Source organism: Hypanus sabinus, chromosome 26 (genome assembly GCF_030144855.1).
Source record: "Hypanus sabinus isolate sHypSab1 chromosome 26, sHypSab1.hap1, whole genome shotgun sequence".
NCBI classification, from domain to species: Eukaryota; Metazoa; Chordata; class Chondrichthyes; order Myliobatiformes; family Dasyatidae; genus Hypanus; species Hypanus sabinus.
The window spans coordinates 27,448,817-27,474,520 of NC_082731.1; the positions used below are offsets into that span (position 1 = coordinate 27,448,817).

The following is a 25,704-nucleotide window of genomic DNA, read 5'->3' on the forward strand; positions in this document are numbered from 1 at the left end:
TGAAAGGCCGGCTAGTGGTGTAGTGGCATCAGCGCTGGACTCCAGAGCAAATGGTCCCAAGTTCAAAACCAGCCGGCTCCATTGCACACTTTCCATCCATGCTGGGTTGAGTGTTGAGCTAGCAACTTGACCTCGTAAAAAAACTGGAGAATGCCACATGAGAAGCGACCACCAAAAAGATCGGTGCAAAAAGCTTGTCATGACTCTGCCAGGAGTTAAGGGCATTCTTCTTCTCTTCTACTGAGCACAAAACAAACATCACAAGTACTATCATGAGTAGGGTTTACAAATCAGCACCGAACATCATTTCAGATGTACTTTAAATACTCAATTCTTGGTGCCCAAAATATGATTGTCAATTAGTGGGATCATCCTGAACCTGAAAGAGGCTGCAACCAGCTATCCATACTCTGGAGAGTTAGAGAGTCTAAATCCTGGAAGCTGGTGTGGTTGTGAGCGTCTCATAACAATAACAATTTTTCATTTTGCCTAGTCAGGTTCACTAACCCTGACCTGAAACTCCGGACCTGGAGGAACAGTGGACCACTCTTTGTCTGACCTCTACCCTTTGACCTGTTTGGCATGGGTGTCCCTACCTAGAGCTAAAGCACAAGGCCCTGACTGAAGCCAACACAGATCTCTGGGTCACTAAGGCACTCAAGCCTCCAAACCCTACAGCAAGGTTGTGGTCCTCTTGGATGGAAAAAATGATTCACAATTTTGATTGGTGTCATGGTGGGGTTGTGTCAGGTTTTGGGAAGTTCTCCACCACCTGTCCCAACATTGATCCCTCAGCCAGTGCCTCAGAATGTCTGACCTCTTTATACTTCATTGCTGTGTCTTTACAGAGAATATCTGCCCACTGACTCATCTCTTTTGGGGGTATCTGTCCACCAAATGGTATCTCTGGGTGATATCTGTCCATTGACAGGTGTAACTCAGTCCCTGTCTCTCGGGGATATCTGTCCACCAACTTGTACCTTAGGGGGATATCTGTCCATTGACAGGAGTCACTCAATCCGTGTCTCTCAGGGGGATATCTGTCCACTGACTGGTGTCTCTCAGGAGGATATCTGTCCAGTGACTGGTGTCTCTCATTCTCTCTAGCTGTCATTCTGTGTGTTTCAGTTTATATAAACTGTTCATCGCTGAAATTGATGAATCGAGCAGAGTGTGACAGATCTTTAATCCGGATCTGGTCACTGCCGCTGACCTGCCGCCTGTTGCAGAGACAAACATCTTTTGGGGAATTGAAATCGCTGCTGTGGGCGGGGACAGGAAGCTGCGCCTTTGGTTTCAGTGTGTGAGAGCCTGTTCAAACCGCGGCTCCCTCTCTCACTCACAGCCCACGTCCCTATTTAAACAGCGCTCACTGCGGCTCCGGACAAAGCCGGCCTGAGCTGAAGCCGCCGATCTCAACAGTGTCCAAGTCCGGCTCAGTGTTCAGGGCGATGGGGGTCGTTCCTTATTTCTGTCTCCTCCTGTCTTGTCTGGCAGGTGAGTGTCTCGTGGCTTGTCGCCCACCCGGGACCGGCTGTTTCTCGGAGGCTTTGTGAGTCTCTGCCCGTGGAACATTTTATTAATTTCTGCTCTTTTTTTTAATTGACAGGCGTGCGGTCCGACATAGTGCTGACACAGCCCGAGTCAGCGGTGGTAAAGTCCGGAGAGACCCTCAGACTGACCTGTGCAGTCAGTGGGTTCGATGTCCACAACTACTGGATGCACTGGGTGAAACAGGTCCCCGGGAAAGGGCTGGAGTGGCTGGTAGCGTCTGGTAGTGGAAGTAACGAGCATTATGCGCCTGGAGTCCGGAGCCGGTTCACTGTTTCCAAGGGCAGCAGCACCGCCTACCTGCAAATGACCAGCCTGAGACTGGACGACACGGCCACCTATTACTGTGCGAGAGGGTGGCACAGTGAGAGAGACCGGGACTGGACCGGGACAAAAACCCAGCGAGAGCGCCTGCCCTTCGGGCGCCGAGGGAAAGGGCAGCAGTGATCGCCACAGCCGTATCCCGGTCGTTCTGGGCCACATCCGCTCGTCCACGGAATGGAAGGCGGGTTGTCAGCGGGGTTTCCCGAGAAGAGATGCTGGATGGATGGGCCGAGGGGCTCAGCGGATCACTTCGGAGGGCAGCTCGGAGCCAAGCGCCGTGAGTGGGAATGGGGTCACCGATCGACCTGGTCAGGAGTCGGTCCTTCGTCCACACGTGACAGTAAATGGTCGGGCCATGAGGAACATTAATGATCAGAGACACTTTGGTGTTCTAGTGCGGTTTGACTGAGGAGTGACTGTGCTGGGAGACAGTGAGAGGGGCGGAGGTTATCGTACGGCGGTGTATCACTGTGAACTGGGTGGCATGGAGCACGGTAACGGGGAGCTGAACAGAAACTGGTCCCGACAAAGGAGCGGCTGCAGCGCAGTCTGTCTCCACGGATTCCGCATTGCTGCTTCCCTGAGTGAAATCCCCGAAGCCTGACTCGGACTGCTGGGTGTAAATGTCCATTTCTGGACAATTAAAAGCCCAAAAAGGATTCGACTCTGATTCTGGGTGATGGCGAGAGCCGGTGTCCGCAGACAGGAAAACTGTGAAAATGCCTGTTTTATTCACACGCCATGAAGAGACAAGGACGGAGTTTGGGATGAAAATCCAGGAAGCGGCTGCTCCCGGTCCGGACAGGGATCATGTTGACATTTTGCTGAGATTATTGGATGTGACGTGCAAGTGAAGTTACTGCACTGGGTGAATGGCGAGACGGAGCACTGTGACTATCATGACTACTGGGGCGGGGGAACCTCGCTGACAGTGACTTCAGGTAAGACCAACTTCACAATTGTATCTTCACGCACTAGAATTTGATTTATTTACGGTTTTGGCGAATTCGGTGATTTAACTGAAATCATTGAGATATTTAGAGCGAGTACATGAATCTCCCCGAACCGGCGGGTTTCTCTAGAGCCCAGTAACAGTACAAGGGTACATACCCCACCCCACCAGTGAACTGTCCACAGACCGGGAACAGGCTCAGGGGAATGGGGTCGGATCTTGTCACCAGACTGTGCCTTGGCACCGGCCGGTTGTGCTGAGTGAGCTCAGTGTTTGGTTCAAGTCTGGCTTCTGATCCTCAGCACCAACTGAAGCCACGTTCAGGGGAATGGTTACACATGTATGATGTGGTTGATGGCTCAATATCCCCAGGGTACAGGTGGATGTCAGTCCTATCATGTAATGTCCGGCCTGAGGTCCGTCCCGGGATACAGCAAAAGTATCGGCGATATCCCAGGATTAATTGATGGGATTGAGGTTTTAGTTGTATTCCCTGATGGGTGAGGAGGTGGGGTACGGTGGGGAACAGTTTTGGAACTGGGAAGGCAGTGAGGAAGTGGTGCAAGAGGTTAAGGCAGGGAATTGAAATCACAATTCCTTCACACATTACGGTGGGTGGGGGAGAGAGAGGGAGTGGTGCAGGTGGGGTGGGGAGGGAAGCGTTCAAGTCAATAATGTGCAATAGGGGAACATTTAAGGGAGGTTTGTTGATGAAAGTTTGTGATCTGTAACACTCTGCCTGAATGATGGTGCTGGCCAATAGTGCGTGTAGAGAGGGAACAGGAGGAGATCCGCCTTTTTTCGGTATACAGGGAAGAGCAGAAAGAACAATGGGTTTATTCTTTCTTTTCAAATCATTTATTATTATTCAAAAATACACAGGTACATCGAAGTGACAACACTTACAATGCCTCAAAAATGTTTTTCTTAAAGATTGAAAATTTTCGTGAATTAAAAAACCCTACTATAAGCAAGAAAAGTGAGAAAAGAAAAGATCCCATTTAGGCACAACCCCAGAGCCATGTGTCATATAGAAAGCTTCTAAAAATAAACATCAGTCCGCCAACAAGAAGAAAAAGTATATCAAAACAAAATTTACACTTAGATCGTGGAGGAAACCTATCAGTTAACTGAAATGATAGTAACAAGCAAACGAGACCCATCTCTTCTCAAAATCAAATAAAGTTTCAAAGGTTCGACTTCTAATTTTCTCCTAACTGAGACACAGCATCAGTTGAGAAAACCATTGTGACAAAGTAGGAGCAAATATATCCTTCCATTTCAACAAGATGGCCCTCCTAGCTATCAATGTAACAAACGCAATAACATGTTGGTCAGACAGAGAAATACCATGAATATTTTGAGGAATTATTCCAAAATGCACAGTCAATTTATTAGGTTTTAAATTGATTCTAAGTGCTTTAGAAATGGTCAAAAAGACTGACTTCAAGAACGGTTTTTATATAGAACATGACCAGAACATATGTGTCAGTGTAGCTATCTCAGTTTTACCTCTATCACAATAGTTGTCAACATTGGGAAATATTTTAGAAGGTCTCTCTTTTGTCCAATGGTAACGATATACAATTTTAAATTGAATCAGTGAATGACTAGCACGCACCGAGGAAGAGTTAACCAACTTCAGAATCCGAGTCCAATCCTCCCATATAAAAGTCAAATTGAGTTCCTGCTCCCAATCCTGTTTAATCTTAAGTAAAAGGTGCTTTTCCCATTGTAATAATAAATTATAAATTCTTCCAATAGAACCTTTCATCAAGGGGTTCATATTCATAATAGTATCTAACAAGTCAGCCTCCAATATATAAGGACAATTACTTAAATATTTTTGTAAAAAATGTCTAACTTGAAGATATTGTAAAAAATGTGAATATGAAAGAGAATATTTATTGACTAATTGTTCAAAAGACATCAACCTGCCTCCTTTCAATAAGTCCAAAAAAGACTTAATACCTTTATTTTTCCAAAGTAAAAAAAAAGGATCACTCCAGGAAGGTTTAAAGAAGTAATTACGATAAATTATACAACAAAGTTTAAATTTTTTAAGATTAAAAGAATTGCAAAACTGGAGCCAAATTTGTAAAGAGTGCTTAACCACAGGATATAAATTTAAATTAGCAACTTTAGCTAATTGTATAGGTAGAGCAGCTCCTGATAACAAAGTTAAATAAAACTGTTTCATAGCTCTCAGTTCCAGGTCTGCCCAAATTGGCCGGTCATTCCTATCACCCCAATATAACCAAAAGGACATATATCGCAAATTAACAGCCCAATAATACATTCTTAGATTAGGCAAAGCGAGACCTCTGTCCTTTTTCCACTTTTATGAATGATTTTTACTGATCTTTGGTCTTGTATTATCCCAAATAAAAGATAGAATAATAGAGTCAATCTGATCAACAAACTTCTTAATCAAAAAAAGGAATATTCTGAAATAAATATGAACATTTTGGTAAATTCATCATTTTAACTATATGAATACGACCAACAAGTGAAAATGTAAGTGGGCTCCATCTACTAAATGAGTACTTCATAGGAGTCCACTAAAGGAGGAAAATTAGCTTTATAAAGATCCTGGCCTGCAGTTCCATGCTACTTCGCAAAGTAAAACTAAGGGCATATGTGTCTTTATTAAATCTAATATATTTACTCAAGAGGATATTGAATCAGATGCTAATGGTAGATTTTTAATTGTTAAAGGAGTGATTTGTAATAGAAAGGTTGTTTTAGTTAATTTGTATGGTCCTAATTTAGATGATCCTTTTTTTAAAAAAAGTATTTGCTTTATTGGAGATTTAAATGAGTATATGTTAATAATGGGTGGGGATTTCAACTGTTGTTTAAGTCCTATGATTGATAAGAGTTCAACTAATTAGAGACTTCCAAACTGCTCCACATCAGTGATCAGCTCCATTTTGATTTATTTTGGGTTGATCAAATTATGGAGGCATTTACACCCTGATAATAGAGAATATTCCTTCTTTTCACATGTCTACAGAACAATGGGTTTATTGCATTTATTAGATATAAAGATTAGATATAGATATATTAGATATTGCGTTATTATATATAAAGATCCTTCTGCACTGTCCCATCCTCCCAGGGCGGAGGCAGCAGATGTTAGACACAGAGTGAAACTTCCCCCAACCTGTCCCATCACACGCTCACGGGATACGAGTTGCACTTCACTGTTCAAATGAATTGCTTATTCTCAGTTCACAGACAGAGCAACTGCTCTAATTTCTTGCTCTCCTCCAACCCCCGACTGGGTTTGTTTTACAAGTGCTTTCCTACATTAATCAGTGTTGCTGGTGATTCAGTGAAAGTGGTTGTGAGATAAAGTGCTGACATTTACAGACACCTTTCATGGTGTCCCCGAGCTCTTCACAGGCAATGAAGTAGTTTCAAAGTACAGCCCTGTTGTAGAGTCGGGAATGTGGAGCCACTCTGCACACAGCAGAATCCACAAACTGCAAGGGGAGAACGATCAGACAGTCTGTTCTGGAGATGTTATTGAAGGAGAAATATTGTCCAGAACACCGTGGACACAGTGAACCAATGGACAGGTACAAGGTTGGATTCGGAGTGATGGGAAACAGGGCAGTACATCAAAGCAGATGAGTAGTGCAGAGGGATGGATGAACAGTCCACGGATACCACCACAACAAAACTGACAAATCTAAACTCAGTTCATCATAATCTGCAACAGGTTTGTACCTGTGGTCAGATTTCCAACATCTTAATAGTTGGTATTGTTTTTAAAATCTAGTCATTAGTAATGATAACCGTTCAGTTTTACTGATGTCCCTCAGGGAAGGAGATCTCTCATCCTTACCCTTCGAGCCTATTTATGACTCCTGACCCATCAATGTGTTTGTCTCCAAATGCCCTCTGAATGGCAGCTCAGATGTGTAATTCATTCAGACTGAACTGACAAAGCCCGGAACCAAAAAGGTGAATAAATAAAATTGCCCATCTGTTGCTCATGCTACCCGATGTTGTATCCACTTTTCTACAAAACAGACTAAAATCAGACCGTCTCCCCCAATCTAGTGATTCAACATCAACCATTTTGGATAAATTCTGTAGGGTCATTTCATTGCAAATTTCTTCTGAGCTGATCCACCCAGATCCAGATCCCCTCTTCACCCCAGCACCCTGTGACCCACCCAGATCCAGTTCCCCTCTTCACCCCAGCACCCTGTGACCCACCCAGATCCATTTCCCCTCTTCACCCCAGCACCCTGTGACCCACCCAGATCCAATTCCCTTCTTCACCACAGCACCCTGTGACCCCCCCAGATCCAGATCCCCTCTTCACCCCAGCACCCTGTGACCCACCCAGATCCAGTTCCCCTCTTCACCCCAGCACCCTGTGACCCACCCAGATCCAGTTCCCCTCTTCACCCCAGCACCCTGTGACACACCCAGATCCAGATCCCCTCTTCACCCCAGCACCCTGTGACCCACACAGATCCAGTTCCCCTCTTCACCCCAGCACCCTGTGACCCACCGAGATCCAGATCCCCCTTCACCCCAGCACCCTGTGACCCACCCAGATCCAGTTCCCCTCTTCACCCCAGCACCCTGTGACCCACCCAGATCCAGTTCCCCTCTTCACCCCAGCACCCTGTGACCCACCCAGATCCAGTTCCCCTCTTCACCCCAGCACCCTGCTGTCAGTTTGATGGGTGTTTTTATAAAGACCCAGAGGAACACTGATCCAGACAGAACTGTTACAATTACAATCCCCACAATTACCAAGCATAGAAATATAGAAAACCTTCAGCACCATACAAGCCCTTTGGTCCGCAATGCTGTGCCGAACATGTACTTACTTCAGAAATTACCTAGGTTTAGCTATAGCCCTCTATTTTTCTAAGCTCCATGTACCTATCCGGGAGTCTCTAAAAAGACCCTACAGTATCCACCTCCACCACCATTGCTGGCAACCCATTCCATGCAATCACCACTCTCTGTGTAAAAAAAATTACACCTGGCATCTCCTCTGTACCTACTTCCAAGCACCAAGTGTCAGAGTGTTCTGGACCCAGAGTCCCTGCAGGGTGCTGCTTGAGGCTATTTAATGTTGAGGCCCCAATAAACCTCACTGCAAGCCTTCCGCATCCAGAAACCCAGCGGGTTCCCAGCTTTCCCTGTGTAGCAAGGTGGGGAGAGTCCCAGCAGGTTAGAACCAGCACCATTCAGCCCGGTCTGTGTGGACATGGTCCAGTTGGCACCGTGCCCTGTGCTTTCTCTCCTGTGACACTTCACCCACAGCACAGGTCAGCTTGTCCCCCTGTTTCACAGAAGTTGTGTGAGACATCAGCATTTCACTGGGTGTTCCAGGCTCAGTCTGAAGGAATGAGAAAGGGACCATTTCTCTGCTCTGCCTGTCCTGTCAACCTGAATCAACTGTGTTTACTCAGGAAGGCAAATGTTCTGAGTTCACAGTCCCCAGAGTCAGCTGGAAATGGTTCTAAACAATGCAGCTGTCATTATTGACCGGTTAAATTATATCAATTCCTATTTACTTGTTATATTTATTTATTTACATTTATTCTATTTGAAACCCAGATTTCAATATTTTATGGTCTTCATCCCGGAGTGAAAACTGTGAAGTGAATATTTCATTATTTTGCTCCTGATTGAAATTGTGACCTTTCCACCACTCCACTTCTACTCCAAATGTTGAGTTTGCTGCCCTTCCGATAGCAGAATCGATCTGAAGCCTGAGTGTGTCTATTGACCATCTTACTGTTGGACTACAAATCCCTCATCTACTGCAATTCAGACTGTCTGACACATACTCTCCCACTAGTCTCCTACTCCCAGAGATCCTGCATGTTCCGCTGTGTCCACACAGTCTTTTTGGGTGATTTTAACCTCATCCACCAGCAACAATCTGTCATTGACAGAGTCAATCATGAGGTAAATGATGTCACGTGGGTGGGTCAGAACAAATCCCGTCCACAACACTGTCCAAGGTAATTCTGACAACTGGTCAAACCACATCTCCTCAACATAACCACCTGTCAAAGCTGTCAATTGGTCAATTAATTAATTGATCCTGACACTTTTACTGACCTTGGTAAGTCAACACTTCTCCTTTTCCAGTGAAATGAATTGAGAACCAGTGATTTCAAGTGTATTTTGCACCTTAAGTGGTTGGGAATTGCCACAACCTGCATTTCCTCACTGGACTGTCTGGGCTGGTCATTCAGTGAGAATATCACCTACATCTAACGGCATTTTGAGATTCCTCCATCTGCCCAGGAATCTCATGTGTTGGCTGACACTTCTCCACAGAGTCTGGACTAATATATTTTCACAGTCCCTCTGTCCTTTCTGATGCAAATTACCATTCCCTCCCGGTTACTCAGTAGTTTCCACAGGCTCAGTGAGGTTGAAATTCTTGCTCAGTCATACACGGTAAATATGTGAGGCAGTGTCAGCTGTATCATGTAGTCTGTTGAGTTGAATTTCAGAAGCAGAGTCCATTTCCCAACCTCCACCATATTGCATACACGGTGCTGGAGACCAGGTACCAATATATCCACACCAATCACTCCTCTCATCAACAGCAACACTGAACTGATCAGAATTATTCAAATAAGTTACTTCTAAATCTTACTTCTTCTGTAAACTCTGCTGATCAGGGGCTAACAGAGTTTTCAGAATCAGGAATTGTATTTGGATTGTCACTTTGGTATTTTGACTGAAATCCGACCAATCGGACATTGAGTCACTGCCTCAGTCCCGCACTGAAGTGTTGGCCTGGATTGTGTGTCCAAGTTGCCACTGTGGGATTGATCCACACCCTCCTACCTCAGCAACACAGACTCACAGCTGAGTGTTGAGGTTATATCAGCTTTGTTTGATGGGGTGAATAATTTTGAGAATTACTACTTTATATAATGTCTCCTTTCTCTGTCGGTAATGCATTTATTCAGAGAACCATCTGTGAATTTCTTTCAATTTCAGAGGTCAAGTCTGTGCCATCAGTCTACATCACTCCTTCCTGCAACAGAGAATCTGACCAAGGCATCAGGCTCCTCTGTCTGGTCAAGGACTACCAGCCGGAGAGCATCAGTCAGACATGGTCCACTAACAGTGGGGACATCACCACAGGAATCAAGAAATACCCGGCGGTGTTGGGGCAAAATTCAAAGTACACGATGAGCAGCTTGCTCGAAGTCTCTGCGGCAGACTGGAAGAATAAAGTCTACTACTGCAAGGCCGGGTACAAGCCAAACGAGATTAAGACAGCGGAGTGGCGGAAACCTCAACCTCAACGTTAGTATCAGAAATAATTTATATTTAAAGCTGCACTGATGTTAGAGCATAAATCTGGAGTAGGAAGCTTAGTCCGATAATGTAGGAACGTGGCAACTAACTCCTTTATTCTGCTCTTACAATGGCAGTGAGAAACGTATGAAAGTCAATTTGAGCAGCGAAACTCAGTATCAGGATCTGCTTCCATTGTATCCAATCCATTGTCTAATTTCAGAAGCCTCTCCACCACACCCTCCCACTAAACCCTCCGTACAGATCAGCTCCTGTACACATACAGAGACCACTGGCCCATCGTACCCCTGCACACAGAACAACAATTTAAACTTTACCCCACTCCTCCCGCACTTTCTCCTCCACCCTGCAGCTGCCCCCTCTTCAGGTAAAGCAATCCCTGGTGAATGTGATGAAGGAAGCCACTCCACTGCCTTTCTTTAACCATCTTCTCACAGACCTGAACAAGCCTTTGCAGTTACAAAATAATTCCCTCCTGTCCATCTGCTCATTTTTCCCACTGACCCTAAAATTGTGTTTCCCAAACTCGCCAGTGGAAACAGTACCACACCATGTACTCCTGCTCACAGGAGCTGGTCTCAGTCATTCTCCATTAAACAATTAGATCACGGCAGGTCTGCACCTTAACCCCATGACCCACCTCTCTGTATTATCATAGCATGTGGGACACACTGCTGGGAGGCCCAAGTGATACACCCAGCCCTCCCACTCACTGGTTTGAGCCATCAGATCATCAGATCAGCTGTAAATTAACAACATTCTTGAGAGGGCTGGAACTGGGGAACTTGCCTGGGATGAGGGGGAATGAAGTAAAAAACATGGGCAAAGCAATCATGTACTGACAGATATTAAATGTGTTACAGCTCCGAAGCTCAGCTCCCTTGTTCCATCCCGGGAGGTGATCCACAGTCAAGCAAATGCTGTCCTGGGCTGTGTGATATCTGGATTCTCTCCTGACAACGTTCAGGTATCCTGGAAAAAAGGTGGATCTGCCCAAGTAGGCTTCGTTCTCCCTTCCTCTCGGAGATCTGGTGGTGGATTTGAAACAATCACTTACCTGACAGTGCCTGTGAAGGAATGGAAGAAACAGAAATATACTTGTGAAGTGAATCACACACCTTCTGGTTTCATTGGTCAGGTCAACATGACGTATCAAGAGGGTGAGTGATATCTGAAGAAAAATTAATTAACTTACAGCACTGAACTACTTAACGGATACTCCCACACAATTCCTGTCCCTACTGTCAATCTTGTTGAGTGATGAACAGATGATCTTTGTACTTTGAATCAATTCATATCACCAGCAGCTTTAACCCCATCTACTGGGCTGGAAAGTGTAAGATTAGATCTCCTGTCCATTGTGTCTCAATAATTTCAGTTGTCTCTGTTTGTAGCTATAATGAAAATAAGTTAGTGAGTAAAACTCACATCCCATGCTTTACCATCTGGAGAAAACCTCCCTTTCCCCTTTTCACTGTCTAATCAGTGTTAGTTCCTCAAAAAATATCTCTGCAATTTTGTATTTGCTTCAGTCCCCAGAGTCTGTTTCCAGTGTTTCCTGAGAGACTCTTCAGTTGATTGTCCACTCACTGAAATGTAGGTGCCTGGATTATTTTTGAATTGATGCCCAATCCTCAAGTGAATGTTCTGACCTTGTGTCCTCAGATTCTTGACCAGGTTCAGAGAGCACATGCATTTATCATGGCTGATATAACCTCATCCGAATAGGATGCGATATACAGAGGATAGAGAGTGGGAATATGTGGGGGTCCTTTTTTCCAAGCATGGGAAAAGAGCTGAAAATATCTAACACTTAAATCTATGAATCTCTCATTTCCAGGTGGAAACTGTCCCAGCTGTTTTTTGAAGCCTGTGCCAAGGTTCTTTTACCTGAGTAATCTTAATGCAACATTCTCAGATGGTTCAACCCAACAGTATCATTGTTCAGCAGGGAAGTGTGAAATAAAGTGATTGGCTGTGTATACAATTCTTCATTGAATTTCATTACAATCCATTTACTGGATTCCAGACCTGCCCCGGTATCCATTGGGATGGAAATTTAAGAGCGAGAGAAGAAAACACATGATTCAAACTGACTACCTCTCCAATCACATTTCTATTCGACTTTCTACTATCCTGAAGGCCACTGTTTTCAATTTGACTTCCCATTCCCATTCTGACCTGTCTGCAACTGGCATGATGAGGCTAAAGTCAGGTTGGAGTAGCAACACCTCATGTTCCATCCAGATATCTGCCAGCCTGATAGCTTGAGTTCTAACTTTTGCAAACTCCAGTAATCTCCCATTCCATTATCTCTCTTCATTCCATTATTTTCTTTCTTTTTCAATCTTTTTATTAAATTTCATATATATATAAAAAAACACAGCATGATAATGAATAGATTACAAATTCAATAAACTTGAAATTACATTAGTAATAGGATAATAATATCCTATTAAACATCAATCAACAAAAGGTACATTGATCAATCAAGTCTATATAAATATATATGAAAAAAAACAAAAATAATCAAAAGAGAAAAAAAAAATTGAAAATATATAGAAGAAAATATATATTGAGAAAAATACTAAACTAAACTAACATGGGCAATAAGAACAGTTTATAAGTATGTGATAGTGTCAAGAAAAAACTCCGGAACTCCATACCTGAACAAGAATAAGTAAAGAAAAGGATCTGAAAAAGGCCAAATTAATTCATATGAAAATGTCGAATGAACGGTCCCCAGGTTTCTTCAAATTTAATTGATGAGTCAAAAATAGTGCTTCTAATTTTTTCCAAACTCAGATAGGAAATAGTTTGAGAGAACCACTGAGATGTGGTAGGAGGATTTATTTCTTTCCAGTTTTGTAATATAGACCTTCTGGCAATTAATGTTACAAAAGCAATCATTCGTCTGATTGAAGGGGAAAACTGATTACCATCTTCATTTGGCATACCAAAAATTGCAGTAATAAAATGAGGTTGTAAATCGATATTCCATACTGAGGAAATGACATCAAAAATGTCCTTCCAATAGTTATGTAAAGTGGGACATGACCAAAACATGTGGGTCAATGAAGCCACTTCTAAGTGACATCTGTCACATTGAGGATTGATATGCGAGTAGAATCGAGCAAGCTTATCTTTAGACATATAAGCTCTATGTACAATTTTAAATTGTATTAAAGCATGTTTAGCACATATAGAAGAGGAATTAACCATTTGCAAAATTTTTTCCCATTTATCTGTTGATATATTATATCGAAGTTCTTTTTCCCATTCTTGTTTAATTCTATCTGATATTTCTGGTTGTATCTTCATAATCATGTTATAAATAAAAGCTACTAATCCCTTCTGGCAGGGATTAAAGGTAAAAATCAAATCTGAAAAATCCAATGGAGTTGAATTGGGAAAAGATGGAAGAACTTTATGTAAGAAATTTCTAATTTGTAAGTATCTAAAAAAATTAGATTTAGGTAATTTAAATTTGTTAGAAAGTTGATCAAAAGACATCAAAGTACCTTCAAAAAAAAAGATCACGAAAACATTTTATACCTTTTCTTTTCCATATGCTAAAAGCTTGATCTGTCAATGAAGGTTTGAAAAAAAAAATTAAATAAAATAGGGCTGTCAAGTACAAAGTTTTTCAGATTAAAAAATTTACGAAATTGAAACCAAATTCGTAGTGTATGCTTGACAACAGGGTTAGATATCTGTTTATTGAATTTAACTAAATCAACAGGAAGAAAAGAACCAAGAACGGAGAATATAGAATTTCCCTTTACCTCACTACATTCCAAATTTACCCACTGTGGACACAATGGTGAGTCCAAATCTAGTTTCCAATACGTTAGGTTATGAATATTATTCGCCCAATAATAAAATCTAAAGTTAGGTAAAGCTAGACCACCATCTTTTTTAGATTTTTGTAATTGCCTTTTGCTTAACCTGGGGTTTTTATTTTGCCACACAAATGAGGAAATTTTTGAATCAATGTTGTCAAAAAAAGATTTAGGAATAAAAATTGGTAAGGCTTGAAATAAATATAAAAATTTCGGTAAAATCATCATTTTAATAGCATTAATCCGACCAACTAATGATAAAAATAAGGGAGACCATCTTGTAGTAAGTTGTTGAATTTGATGAAGCATAGGTAAAAAATTCAGTCCAAATAAATCTTTATATTTCTTGGTGATTTTTATACCTAAATAGATAAAGTTATCAGTAACAACTTTAAATGGCATCCTGTCATTCAATAAGGTTTGTGCGTAAAAGGGGAATAATTCACTCTTATCTAAGTTTAATTTATAACCAGAAAAACTACCAAATTGAGCCAACAAGGATAAAATAGCGGGAATAGACCTATTAGGATCAGAAATATATAACAGCAAATCATCAGCATAAAGTGATAATTTGTATAACTTCTCATTACGGATGATACCAAAAATATTAGGAGATTCACAAATAGCAATGGCTAAAGGTTCTAATGCAATATTAAATAATAAAGGACTTAAAGGACAACCTTGACTCGTACCACGAGATAATTGAAAAAAAGAGGATCTATAATTATTTGTAAGAACAGAAGCAACAGGTTTATAATATATTAATTTAATCCATGATATAAAATTAGGACTAAAATTAAAGTTTCTCAATGCATTAAATAAGTATGTCCATTCAACTTTATCAAAAGCTTTTTCAGCATCTAATGAGATAACACATTCTGGGGTTGTAGGTGATGAAGTATAAATCATGTTAATCAATTTTCTAATATTAAAAAAGGAATACCGATTCCTAATAAAACCAGTTTGATCTTCTGAAATAATCTGTGATAGTACCTTTTCTAATCTAATGGCTAAAATTTTTGTAAGAATCTTAGAGTCTACATTTAATAATGATATAGGGCGATAAGATGCACATAAAGTAGGATCTTTATCTTTTTTAAGAATTAGAGAAATAGTAGCTTCATAAAAAGATTGAGGTAATCTCTTCTTAACAAACGCATCATTAAAGATTTCACATAGCCAAGGAGAAAGCAATAAAGAAAAAGTTTTTAAAAATTCTACAATAAAACCATCAGGACCAGGAGCTTTCCCTGAATTCATTGATGAGATAGCCTCTCTTATTTCGGCCATAGAGATAGGAGCATCAAGCAAGCTACAATCTTCATCTATCAGTTTAGGAATATTCAAGTTGTTAAAAAAATTATCCATCATAGACAGGTCACCATCAAATTCTGATTGATATAAAGATTTATAAAAATCTTGAAAAGTGTTATTGATTTCTTTATGATCAGTAGTTAAATTACCGTTTTGTTTACGAATTTTAATAATTTGTCGCTTAGTCGAAATAGCTTTTAATTGATTAGCTAACAATTTACCAGTTCGATCACTATGAATATAAAATTGAGCCCTGGTCTTAATTAATTGATTCTCAATTGAAGAAGATAATAATAAACTATGTTCCATTTGAAGCTCAACTCTCTTCTTATAAAGTTCTTTGGTAGGAGTAATGGAATAAATCTTATCAATTTCTTTAATTTTATCCACCAATAAAGCTATATCTAAATATCTTTGTTTTCTTTTACCAACGGAATATGAGATAATTTGTCCACGGATAAAAGCCTTGAAAGAGTCCCAAAGTATTCCTCTGTCAATCTCTTCGGTATAGTTTGTTGAAAAAAATAAGTCAATTTGTTGTTTTATGAAGGTAATAAATTCTGGATCTTGAAGCAAACATTCCATTATTTTCTAATCACCATATTAGATTTTATCACTTCTCCTCATCTGCCCATCATCTACATTTGGTTCCCCTCCTCTTGAACACTTTCCTCCATGGTGCACTGTCCTGTCAGATTCCTTCTGCTTCAGCCATTTATCTCTTCCACATCCCCCACCAACTTCTTACTTCATACCCACTCCCCATCCACACCCTTTCCCCCTCACCTGGTCTCACCTCTCATCTGACAGAATGTATTCCTCTCCACTCCCCCCAGCTCTTATTCTGGCTTCTGCACATTTCCTTTCCAGTACCGGTGAAGCCACTCGGCCCAAAAGATCGACTGTTTATAGATGCTGCCGGACTTACTGTGTTCCAGCATTTTGTGTGTGTGTTGTTCAAGATTTTCAGCATCTGTAGAATCTCTTGTGTTTCTGGTTATCCATACACTCATTCATTTGTGTACATTGATGCTTCAGTGGGACTCAGATTCTAATTCCAGTTTCCTTGGCCAGATTCCCTTCTGTCTGACTCCAGTCAGCAAGAACTGGAACCTGTTTTTCACCCAGTGGCTGTGAGGCACGAGGTGATGAAGGTGAACGGGGCTGAAATTCCAAATTGACTCAGTCAAAGGACGGATGAACCTTTGATATTGTTGGGCACAAGACAAATTGGTGAGACAGGACACAGGTGTCTACACAGTCACCTGTCCAATTGTGAAATTACATTGATCCATCTGTGGGACACTGAATTCAGTCCAAGTGGGAAACTCAGTGATCCCAAGAAATATCCAAAGGAGAATGTTTTGATAGAATTACCCAAGCATTGACAGGATTATATGCTTCTTGTGGAATAACACCAGCATTCAGCAATAAGGGGAGCGATCTTGACTCGTTCAGATTTTATGAGAGGATCGCATTTTCCAGGGATTGCTGAACATCAAGACCAGGCTGATATGGGACCTAACTGAGAAACCTGCAGAAAACATGTTTAACAACATCACAGTACTGATTAAACTGAGATTCACAATTCCGTGACCCTTCAGTGTACACCTAGGTTTGCAGATTTGTGATATTACACAACAACAATGATCATCCAGTCTGCATGCATGAACTTCCTGTTTTAAAGGAAAATTGCTCATAATCTTACTGACATGAGAAAGGTTAAGAAATACACATCATACTTTGTCAGCTGATCCGTCCCAGTCAGACTGGACAGTGTGTGTTACATCTGCTCTTTCTTCAGACAAAGACACTGACTCACAGTCTCACTGAAGGACTCAACCGTGACACAAACACAATCAGCCTCCACACTAAATGTCAAAGAGCAAAAGGGGACCGAGTGTGTAAATGGTGTACACAAAGTGCAGAGAGCTGCAATGTAAGTGAACTGATGATCGTGCATTGGGAGACGGCCTCAACAACTTCACACAAAACCGACACTAACCCAGAGGACAGGTGACCCAACACTTGATCAAAGAGCTGTTTTATTCATTTATCATTTCCTATCAATCACTGATCGCTCTGGAACTGAGGGACTTGCTGCCTCATTCCTGATGGTGATTCAGGTTCAGCCGTGTTGCTGCAGGTCTGGAGTCACAGACCAGCCGGACCAGATGGGACTTCTCTCTGGAAGTTATCACAGGGAATGACACTACAAATACCTCCGTAGACATCTTTCTATTCCAAAAAGCATTGTTGAATTGAATTTAAACTCCCATCCACCAGGTTGGGATTTGAAACTATTTTCCCAGTTCATCAGCCCAGCAACTTAACGACACACTCTGACCATGGCTGCTCATTTCAAGAGAGACAGAGGCTTCAGTGTTTGTAAGCACGAACGCTAAAATCACAAGCACCAGCAAAAGTAGTGCAGGTGTATGAGGGAGCAGAGTTGAGAGAATACGATGTTTTCTGAAGTTTGTGTGGGTTGTAAAGTTTGCAGAGATGGGGAAAGGCACAGCCACAGTAAGACTGGAATGTCGGGATATGGAGTTATTAATCTGAGTGAATCCCAGGCTCAGCCCAGATGGAGAAAGGGATTCTCATTGATTCAGTGTTCATTGTTACTAATCAATGGCACTGAGTCTCCAAGCAAAGAATATACTGAGCTGTGTCTCTGCTGAGAAATCTGCATGCTTCTCTGTCTCACAGAGAACCAATTGGTACAGTTATTAGAAAGGGATTCAAAACCTAATTAGCACATCCTTTGTTCTGATTTTCTTTTCTGAATCAAAACTTACAGGAATATAAGACACGTGATACAGTCCTGGGTGTTTCTGTTATTCTGTTTACATGAAATGCAGCTGTCATGTACTGATGATCTGTCTTGACCTAACACAACCAATAGAAATATCTCCATAAGATTCTGAGCATTTCCATTTCTAATCCACAGAATTGTCTGTCTTTATTCAAAATCCCGACATTGAAGAGATGTGGATCGACAAGACTGCTACTGTGAAGTGCATGGTTCTCTGTACAGATCCTGAAGATATCCACATCTCTTGGCACGTGGGTGGGAAGGAGAAAACTAAAGGAATTCACACCCATCAAGCAAAGAGGGACGGGTCCCGATACAGAGTGCTCAGCGAACTCCAGATCAGTGTGGAGGAGTGGTTCAGTGGGGTGGAGTACGAGTGCTCTGCTCAGGAATCTCCTTCATCATCCCCAGTGTCAGCACGGACCAATAGTACCAAAGGTGGGCAAGACAACAGCGATTAAATGGCCAGCATTATTTAGCTGAGTCAAAATGTTTGACATTTCCTGTTTTCTTGTCTATTCCAGTCGAGATAAAAAGTCCCAAGGTCAGACTGCTGCCTCCACCTCAGGAAGAGACCAAGAATAGGAAAACAGCCACACTGGAGTGTGTGGTCTCTGGATTCTACCCGGACCAAATAAATGTCATCTGGGAGAAACACAACACCGTGATCACCTCCAACACCAGCGCTACACCGACTGCTCTGGAGCAGGGGTGGAGTTTCAGTGCCAGACACTTCCTGACTATGAGATTACAGGAGTGGAATACAGAATCAGTCTTCAGCTGTACAGTGATGCATCTCCCCTCCAACAGCAGTATCAAGAAGCAAGTGAAGAACGTCCTAGGTAGGGTCCTGGGACTCACCCCATTATCGAAATTGTTTACATTGTGCTATGAATTCAACACTAAATCCTGGTGCAGCCCTGGTTTATTTATGTGAGGGAACTGATAAAGTTCCAAGTACATTTATTATCAAAGTCTGTGCACCGTATACAATCTTGAGATTCTCTTCTTGCAGGCAGCCAGAAAACAAAGAAACACAATAGAATTCAGAGTCAAACATCAAATGTGTGATAAAGAAAGAAAAAAATGTGTAAACAATAAAAAAATACAAACAAACAATCCACAGAACCTGAACCACCGAGTCCCCTAAAGTAAATCCACAGCCACGTCACCAGTTCAGCACTGCAACTGGTCCAGGAGACCGATGGCTACAGGCCACGGCCACGGAGCCAGGCTCAGTGCTGAGGTGAGTGCTGATGGCTGCAAGCTGCAGCTGCAGGGTCATTTCAGTGCTGAGGTGAGGGAAGCCTCATAGAGTAGTGAGATGAATACCGGTTTGTCCATTGCCTCACCCTCAATGCCTTCATATTTGTAATCCCTCTTGGCACTTAAATCGGCCAATAAATCGGTTTGTTTTCCACTCTCAACCAACATAATCCACATTTTCACCATTTAAACAATAGTATACCAGAAAATACTTCCATAACTGGAGGAGATTCCAGATCATTTCACTGGACCGACACTCTGGAAATCGCTGATACTCATCTTCAAAATGCTCCCGCCCTCTGCCTTTGAACATCATCCCAGCCCCTGATTAGTGTCACAGTTGTGACTGAATTTCCAGCAGAGCAGCTCTCCCTCTGCTCTTGTGTGGGAATACTCAGCCTGGACAATGTGTAGAAGCCTTTGAGGGTGACTTGAACACACAAATTTCTGACAACGCAGCAGCAAATGTTCGTTCCACCTTAGAGAAAAACAGTGTATTTAATATTTGTGACAAATCTAAATATTTCTCATAAATTTTGAAATATGAAGTGTATTTTCTGGAAGATTTTCATGTGAAAATTTGCTCTGTTTCCTGTTTCACCGACTCACTCTGAAAAACTGGGGATTTTCGGTATTTGTTTTAATAAGTGGCTGGTAACAGTTTAAGTGACCATGAAACTACAAGAACAATGTAAGGGCCAATCTTGTTCATTTACGTTCCCTCAGGGTGTTTACCCTGTCTACTCAATAGGGGAGATTCCTTTCTTCACCAATGTGGATTGGTCTCATCTCATCTTGATGCGACTGGCAAATCATTGACAGAGATGAACAGAAATGCTGGTCTTGTCAGTGACAAACTCATCCATTGGGGAATGGTGAAATAATAATTGTGACATTTCTCCCAGATGACTGTCCAGATACCCACCCCTCAGTCACTTTAAGCAAACCATCCTTCGAAGAGATTTGGACAAAGAGGACAGCAATCATTCTGTGTGAGGTGGTTCACAGTGATTTACAGGGATTCAGTGTAACCTGGCAGGTGGACGGAAGGAAGAGGGAAGATGGGGTGATGACTCTGGATCCAGACAGCAACGGAGGTGAAGACAAGATCACCAGCAGACTGACAGTCCCTGCTGCAGAGTGGAACAGTGGGGCTGAGTTCTCATGTGTGATAGAGGACGAGAGTTTGCCAACACCAGTGAAGAAATCCATCAAGAAGGACACAGGTACGTGTGGACAGAATTCAGTGTGAGTCTGATCTCAGCAATTGGACAGATTTATCACCATCCCACAATGTGATAGACGATAGAAAATGAGAACAGCAGCAGGCCATTGGGTCTCTCGATCTGAACCATTCAGTCTGGTTTCGGCTGATCATCCAAACTCAATCCCTATTCCTATTTTCTCCAGATATCCTTTGACCCATTCACATGAAGAAGTATATACAACCCATTCGAGAATGTATTAGACGATAAGTATTCAAGTGCTTTCTGTGGCAGAGAGTTCCACAGGTTCTCACTCCCTCTACACGTACACAGCTGAGACTGCCACCCCTGCTCCAGGGGAGATGGAACAAACAGCACAGGGTGATGCAAGTCCAGGGGCTGAGTTCCACTTTCTGTTGAGTTGCTGTGTTCAGCGAGTTCCATTGATTGAACTGAATGGACTAACCTCGCTGGAAGCTGTAAAATGCAGTAGGTTCAAGATTTCACAAATCCCATTGATGAGCAGAAAGGGAAAAGCCTTTAGTTTCAGATAAAGTGAAGCCTCTCAGATTTAGAAATTGTTCTTGTTGGTACAAGACCAGAATGTATTGGGTAAGGAGGGAATTATTGGAAGATTCATTCTAACAGAGATTCTCTCTGTTCCAGGTGATGTTGTGACTCACCCTCACGTCTACCTCCTCCCCCCTTCATCAGATGAGGTAGACACCGATCAGACTGTGACCTTGATGTGTCTGGTCACCAAGTTCTCTCCCGTAGACATCTATGTGGTCTGGATGGCCAATGACACCCTTCTGAAGACAGTGTTTGTGAACCAGCCAGTGACCAAGGACCCCAGGAAAGGCTGGAACACAATGACCAGTCAGCTGAAGGTTTCTCCTGAGGAGTGGAAGAGCGGCACCACTTTCTCCTGTGTGGTGGGTCATGAGTCGCTCACAACCAACCTGTTCCGAAGCATCAATAAATCTCACAGCAAACCCACCCTGGTCAATGTCTCACTTGTTCTGACTGATAGTTTTAAATCTTGTGTGTAACATTATGTGATTCAATCCATGTAACCCTAGTTTTGTTAGTTTTATCATTATTAATTCTCACAGAGGATTATTTAGCTGATTAAAACATGATTAAAATCTGGACCTTTCAAAATAATTAAGAATGAAATTAAGATCAAGAACCAAATTAAACTACAAACAAGATTCACCATAGATCTGAGTTTGTGTGTACACTCTCAGACCTTTTGCCACATTTGAATGCATATCATCCCTGTGTGGTACTGCAGAATGTATTACATCTTTGTCAATGTACCGATCCAAGTTCAATAAATGTGATGTGAAAATGTTTTAACTGTCATTTTTGGAGACGGGAATTAAGGAACCTTCGACATGAGGTGTGGTAGGTGACACACACTCGAGGAGAAATAGCTATCTTTGTATCTATGGTGTCTAAACCCTTCCTACACCAGGAGTCCCAGTGATCTGTTGTCAACTAATGGTCAGAGAAATTAGAACCTACGGCATCTGACAAAGAGGTGAGAGTGCCAATCACTGACCAGACAATATACTTGTGTCAAAGATGTCAGATCACTGTTTGAGGGCTCCTTTTCCCCACTAACTTTGCTGCTCCTCATCTGGTGCCTGTGTGTCACTAACTAAATGAAACATATCATTGTTGGAAACTGTTCAGTTGCAATGGTGCAGTTAAACATCTGTCTGTCAGGGCAGATGGTTTGCATCTGTACTGAAGGGGAATAATATCCTCACAGGAATGTTTACTAATGCTACATGGGGGGTGCGGGTCGGGGCTGTTTAAACTAGAGTTGCAGGGGACCAGAGGGTCAGGACAGGTAGTGGAGAGGTTCTGGAGATAGATGTCAGGAATTAAACAGTTGAGCACGGTGTGAGCAATGTTCTCAGCTTTGTACATTTCAAAGCAAGTATTTTACAGGGAAGGCAAATGAGCTCATGTCATAGATTAACATAAGGAATTAAGATACTGCAGACATCAGTGAGACTTGGTTGCAGGAGAGGCAGGACTGGCAGCTCAATATTCCAGAGTTCCATTGTTTTAGACACATCAGTGCAGCAGGGATTAAAGGGGAGGGATGGCATTACTAGTCAGGGAAATTGTCACAGCAGTGATCAGTCAGGAGAGACTGGAGAACTCCTCTATTTAGGCTTTATGGGTGGAAATGAGGAATAAAAAAAGGTATGACCACATTAATGGGCCTATATTAAAGACCAACCAACAGTCTACAGGATTTAGAGGTACACATTTGTAGGGAGATCGCAGACTGTTGCAAAAAACGTAAGGTTGTGATGGTAGGTCATTTCAACTTTCCGCATATTGACTCAGACTCCTATTCTATAAAAGGGATGGAGTTTGTGAAATGTACACAGGAAAGTTTCCTTAATCGGCATGGAGAAGTCCCACCAAGAGTGTGTGGAATACTCGATGTCTTTTTAGGGAATGAGACAGGGCAGCTGACAGAAGATTGTATAAGGGAACACTTTGCATCTACTGATCAAAATACAATTAGTTTCAAAAGAAATACGGAAAAGATAAATCTGGTTCACAGGTTCAGATTCTAAATTGGAGAAAGGCCAATTTTGATGGTATCAGAAAGGATCTGGCAAGTGTGAGTTGGGACAGGCTGTTTTCTGGTAAAGGTGTTCTCGGTAAGTGGGAAGCCTTCAAATGTGAAATTTTGAGAGCACATTGCTTGTATGTGCCTGTCAGAATAAAAGGCAATGATGACAGGTTTAGGGAGCCTTGGTCTTCAAGAGATATTGAGGCCCTGGTGAAGAAGAAAAAGGAAGTGCTCAGCAGGGTCAGGCAGGTTGGAACAAATGAGGTACTTATGGGGTATAAGAAATGTAAGAAAACCGCTAAGAAAGAAATAAGAAGAGCTAAAGGAATGGACGAGGTTGCCCTAGCAGGCAAAGTGAAGGAGAATCCTTAGGGATTTGACAGGTATGTCAAGGTGAGGCAGTAAATTTGATTGAATATTAGCTTAGTGGGAGAAATCAGAGATGGTAGCACATGGTTGCTTCTCTGACTGGAGGCCTGTGACTGGTGGCATTTCGCAGGGCTTGGTGCTGTGTCCATTGTTTGTTATCTGAATCAATGCTCTAGATGATTATATAGTTAACTTGATCAGCAAATTTGTAACTGACACCAAGATTGTGGGGGGAGGGGGGTGGTGGAGTGGACAGCAAGGAAGACTATGGGAGCTTGCAGTGGGATATGGACCAGATGGTAAAATAGCAGATGGAATTTAATGCAGGCAAGTGTGAAGTGTTGCAGTTTGGTAGGACCAACCAGGGTAGGTCTTACACAGTGAACGATAGGACACTGAGGAGTGTGGTAGAACAAAGGGATCTGGGAATACAGGTCCATAATTCATTGAAAATGGAGGCACAGGTAGATAGGATCATAAACAAAACCACAAGATATTGTGTATAATGTGTCATAAACAAGACACATTGTTCTTCATAAATCAAAATACTGAGTTCAGGAGATGGGAAATTATCTTAAAGTTGTATAAGACATTTGTGAGGCCGAACTTGGAATACAGTTTGCAGTTACTAACCTACAGGAAGGATGTAAGTAAGTTTGAAAGAGTACAGAGGAAGTTTAAAAGGATTCTACCAGGACTGGAGAAACTGTTGGACAGAGGTTAGGACTTTATTCCTTGTAATGTAGAAGATTGAGGGGAGATTTGATGGGGGTATACAAAATTATCAGGGGTATAGGTACGGTAAATGCAATCATGCTTTTTCCACTGAGGATGGGAGGAACGCCAACTAGAGATTGTGGGTTAAAGGTGAAAGGTGAAATGTTAAAGGAGAACACAAGGTAAACGTCTTCACTCAGATATTTGTGTGAGTGTGGAATGAGCTGCCAGAGAAATCGGTGCTTTCAAACTTGATTTCAATGTTTAAGAGAAGTTTTGATGGTTACATGGATGGGAGGTGTATGGAGGGCGATGGTCTGGGTGCAAGTCAATGGGACTTGGCAGTGTAAATGGCTCAGCACAGATTAGATGGGCTGAAAGGCCTGTCTCTGGGCTGTACTCTTCTATGACTCAATGGGCAGAAAAATGGCAGATGGAATTTAAGTGTGATGTGTTGCATTTGGCCTCCACAAATCTAGGTATTGTGTACAGGAGATTGGATGTTATGTTGAATTTGTATAAGACATTGCTGAGGCTAAATTTGGAGTGTAGTTACATGAATGTATGGGGTATGAATGGCTATGGTTTGGGTGCAAGTCAATGGGACTAGCCAGTTTAAATACTAGATGGGCCAAAGGGCTTGCTTCTGTAACTGAAGTGACTGTCAGACAGTGACCGAGGCCAGACTGTCTGTGTCTACATTGCTTGGAGTTTAGAAGAATCTGGGATTTCTGGACTCAAACATATCAGATATAAAAGGGGCACAAGAGGGTTGATGTTGAGAGATTGCCACCTGTCAGAGAGCAACAACTAAGGGGACATAGTTATGAAATAAGGATCCGGACATTTGAAACTGAGGTGCAGAGAAATTTCTTCTCGCAGAGGGAAAAAATCCCCAGAAATCTCAGCCCAGAGCATGGAATCTGATGGTCTGCACTTTCTCCTGTTTTCTTTTCTTCTTGTGAGTTCAGTGGAGACAGAGACAGAGAAAATTGCAAGAAGAGACAAAGGATGAGATCAGAACTATGCAAATAAAGAAACAGTGTGAATGTTTGAAGAGAGAAGGCAGAGGACAAACTGAGTGGCTAAAGCAGAGACAGACAGTCCCAGAAAGAGACACAGGGAGGCCTTCAAAGGAATTATTGGCATTGGTGCCCTTCGAACAGGACCTCACCATCAGTGTGTCTTCACACTATCTCTCTTACTCTATGCAGGACACAGAACATGTTATGTGATCCACAATGTGCCTAACATTCTGCGGAACTCCAAAAGACCAGAAGACCAGAAGGCATAGGAGCAGAATTAGGCCATCTGGCCCATCGATTCTGCTCCACCATTCAATCATAGCTGATCCTTTTTTCTCTCCTCTACAATCCCTATGCTCAGCCTTCTTTCCATAACCTTTGATGCCATGT

General features: G+C 42.2%; 1 gene segment (V, D, J or C); it reads left to right on the forward strand.

Moving 5' to 3' along the window:
* Nucleotides 1–1,262: 1,262 nt before the first annotated feature.
* Nucleotides 1,263–21,945, forward strand: LOC132381344 (immunoglobulin gamma-1 heavy chain-like). The segment is given in 9 exon segments: nt 1,263–1,497; nt 1,610–1,911; nt 2,780–2,816; nt 9,830–10,141; nt 11,017–11,313; nt 18,263–18,565; nt 18,652–18,969; nt 20,299–20,619; nt 21,265–21,945. Coding segments are annotated over 9 exon segments (2,322 nt in total).
* Nucleotides 21,946–25,704: the final 3,759 nt, after the last annotated feature.